Source organism: Phoxinus phoxinus (assembly GCF_949152265.1).
Source record: "Phoxinus phoxinus genome assembly, chromosome: 18".
In the NCBI taxonomy this organism is placed as follows: Eukaryota; Metazoa; Chordata; class Actinopteri; order Cypriniformes; family Leuciscidae; genus Phoxinus; species Phoxinus phoxinus.
In genome coordinates, this window is record NC_136893.1 from 485001 (window position 1) to 487500 (window position 2500).

Genomic DNA, 2500 nt, shown 5'->3' on the forward strand with positions numbered 1-2500 from the left:
GTCAGTGATGATGATGATGTCAGTGATGTTGATGTCAGTGATGTTGATGTCAGTGATGATGATGTCAGTGATGATGTGTCAGTGATGATGATGATGTCAGTGATGATGTGTCATTGATGATGATGTGTCAGTGATGATGATGTCAGTGATGATGTGTCAGTGATGATGTGTCAGTGATGATGTTGATGTCAGTGATGATGTGTCAGTGATGATGTTGATGTCAGTGATGATGTGTCAGTGATGATGATGTCAGTGATGATGTTGATGTCAGTGATGATGTGTCAGTGATGATGTGTCAGTGATGATGATATGTCAGTGATGATGTGTCAGTGATGATGATATGTCAGTGATGATGTTGATGTCAGTGATGATGTGTCAGTGATGATGACGTGTCAGTGATGATGATGTCAGTGATGATGATGTCAGTGATGATGATGATGTCAGTGATGATGACGATGTCAGTGATGATGTGTCAGTGATGATGATGATGTCAGTGATGTTGATGTCAGTGATGATGTGTCAGTGATGATGATGATGTCAGTGATGATGATGTCAGTGATGATGTGTCAGTGATGATGATGTCAGTGATGATGATGTCAGTGATGATGATGTCAGTGATGATGTTAATGTCAGTGATGATGATGTCAGTGATGATGATGTCTGTGATGATGATGTCTGTGATGATGATGTCTGTGATGATGCGTCAGTGATGATGTCAGTGATGATGTGTCAGTGATGTTGATGTCAGTGATGTTGATGTCAGTGATGATGATGTCAGTGATGATGTGTCAGTGATGATGATATGTCAGTGATGATGTGTCAGTGATGATGATGATGTCAGTGATGTTGATGTCAGTGATGATGTGTCAGTGATGATGATGTGTCAGTGATGATGTGTCAGTGATGATGATGTGTCAGTGATGATGATGTCAGTGATGATGATGTCGGTGATGATGATGTCTGTGATGATGATGATGTCAGTGATGACGATGTCAGTGATGATGTGTCAGTGATGATGATGATGTCAGTGATGTTGATGTCAGTGATGATGTGTCAGTGATGATGATGATGTCAGTGATGTTGTGTCAGTGATGATGATGTCAGTGATGATGTTGATGTCAGTGATGATGATGTCAGTGATGATGCGTCTGTGATGATGCGTCAGTGATGATGTGTCAGTGATGATGATGATGTCAGTGATGTTGATGTCAGTGATGATGTGTCAGTGATGATGATGTCAGTGATGTTGTGTCAGTGATGATGATGTCAGTGATGATGTTGATGTCAGTGATGATGATGTCAGTGATGATGCGTCTGTGATGATGCGTCTGAGATGATGATGTCAGTGATGATGACGATGTCAGTGATGTTGATGTCAGTGATGATGATGATGTCAGTGATGTTGATGTCAGTGATGATGTGTCAGTGATGATGTTGAAGTCAGTGATGATGTTGAAGTCAGTGATGATGATGTCAGTGATGATGTGTCAGTGATGATGATGTCAGTGATGATGTGTCAGTGATGATGTTGAAGTCAGTGATGATGATGTCAGTGATGATGATGTCAGTGATGATGTGTCAGTGATGATGATGTCAGTGATGATGACGATGTCAGTGATGTTGAAGTCAGTGATGATGATGTCAGTGATGATGATGTCAGTGATGATGTGTCAGTGATGATGTTGAAGTCAGTGATGATGATGTCAGTGATGATGATGTCAGTGATGATGTGTCAGTGATGATGATGTCAGTGATGATGTGTCAGTGATGATGATGTCAGTGATGATGATGTCAGTGATGATGTGTCAGTGATGATGATGTCAGTGATGATGTGTCAGTGATGATGTGTCAGTGATGATGACGTGTCAGTGATGATGACGTGTCAGTGATGATGATGTCAGTGATGATGACGTGTCAGTGATGATGACGTGTCAGTGATGATGATGTCAGTGATGATGATTTCAGTGATGATGATGTCAGTGATGATGACGTGTCAGTGATGATGTGTCAGTGATGATGATGTCAGTGATGATGATGTCAGTGATGATGACGTGTCAGTGATGATGATGTCAGTGATGATGACGTGTCAGTGATGATGATGTCAGTGATGATGATGTCAGTGATGATGATGTCAGTGATGATGATGTCTGTGTTCTTCAGGGCGGGAAGATCCCCATCCGCTGGACGGCTCCTGAAGCCATCGCCTTCCGCAAGTTCACGTCCGCGTCAGACGTGTGGAGCTACGGCATCGTCATGTGGGAGGTGATGTCGTTCGGAGAGAGACCCTACTGGGACATGAGCAACCAGGACGTGAGTCCCACACACACACACACACACACACACACTCACACGTACTGCTCATTCTGTCAGCTATTTTTACATTTAGTCTAGTCTTAGTCCTGTGTCAAATTTAAATATATATATATTTAGTCAACCTTGCCCTGTTTTCATTCAGTCAAGTTTAGCCTGGGCCGTGTAGTCTAGTTTTATTCAATGAAAA

General features: G+C 42.2%; 1 protein-coding gene across 4 annotated transcripts in view; it reads left to right on the plus strand.

The window, feature by feature from the left end:
• Positions 1-2500, plus strand: part of ephb4b (eph receptor B4b) — a 45426-nt gene that overhangs the window by 32079 nt on the left and 10847 nt on the right. For all 4 annotated transcript variants that reach the window (XM_079589474.1, XM_079589473.1, XM_079589475.1 and 1 more), the window contains one exon: positions 2161-2310. In XM_079589474.1, coding sequence (XP_079445600.1) covers positions 2161-2310 — 150 coding nt within the window. The remainder of the gene's footprint in view (positions 1-2160; positions 2311-2500) is intronic.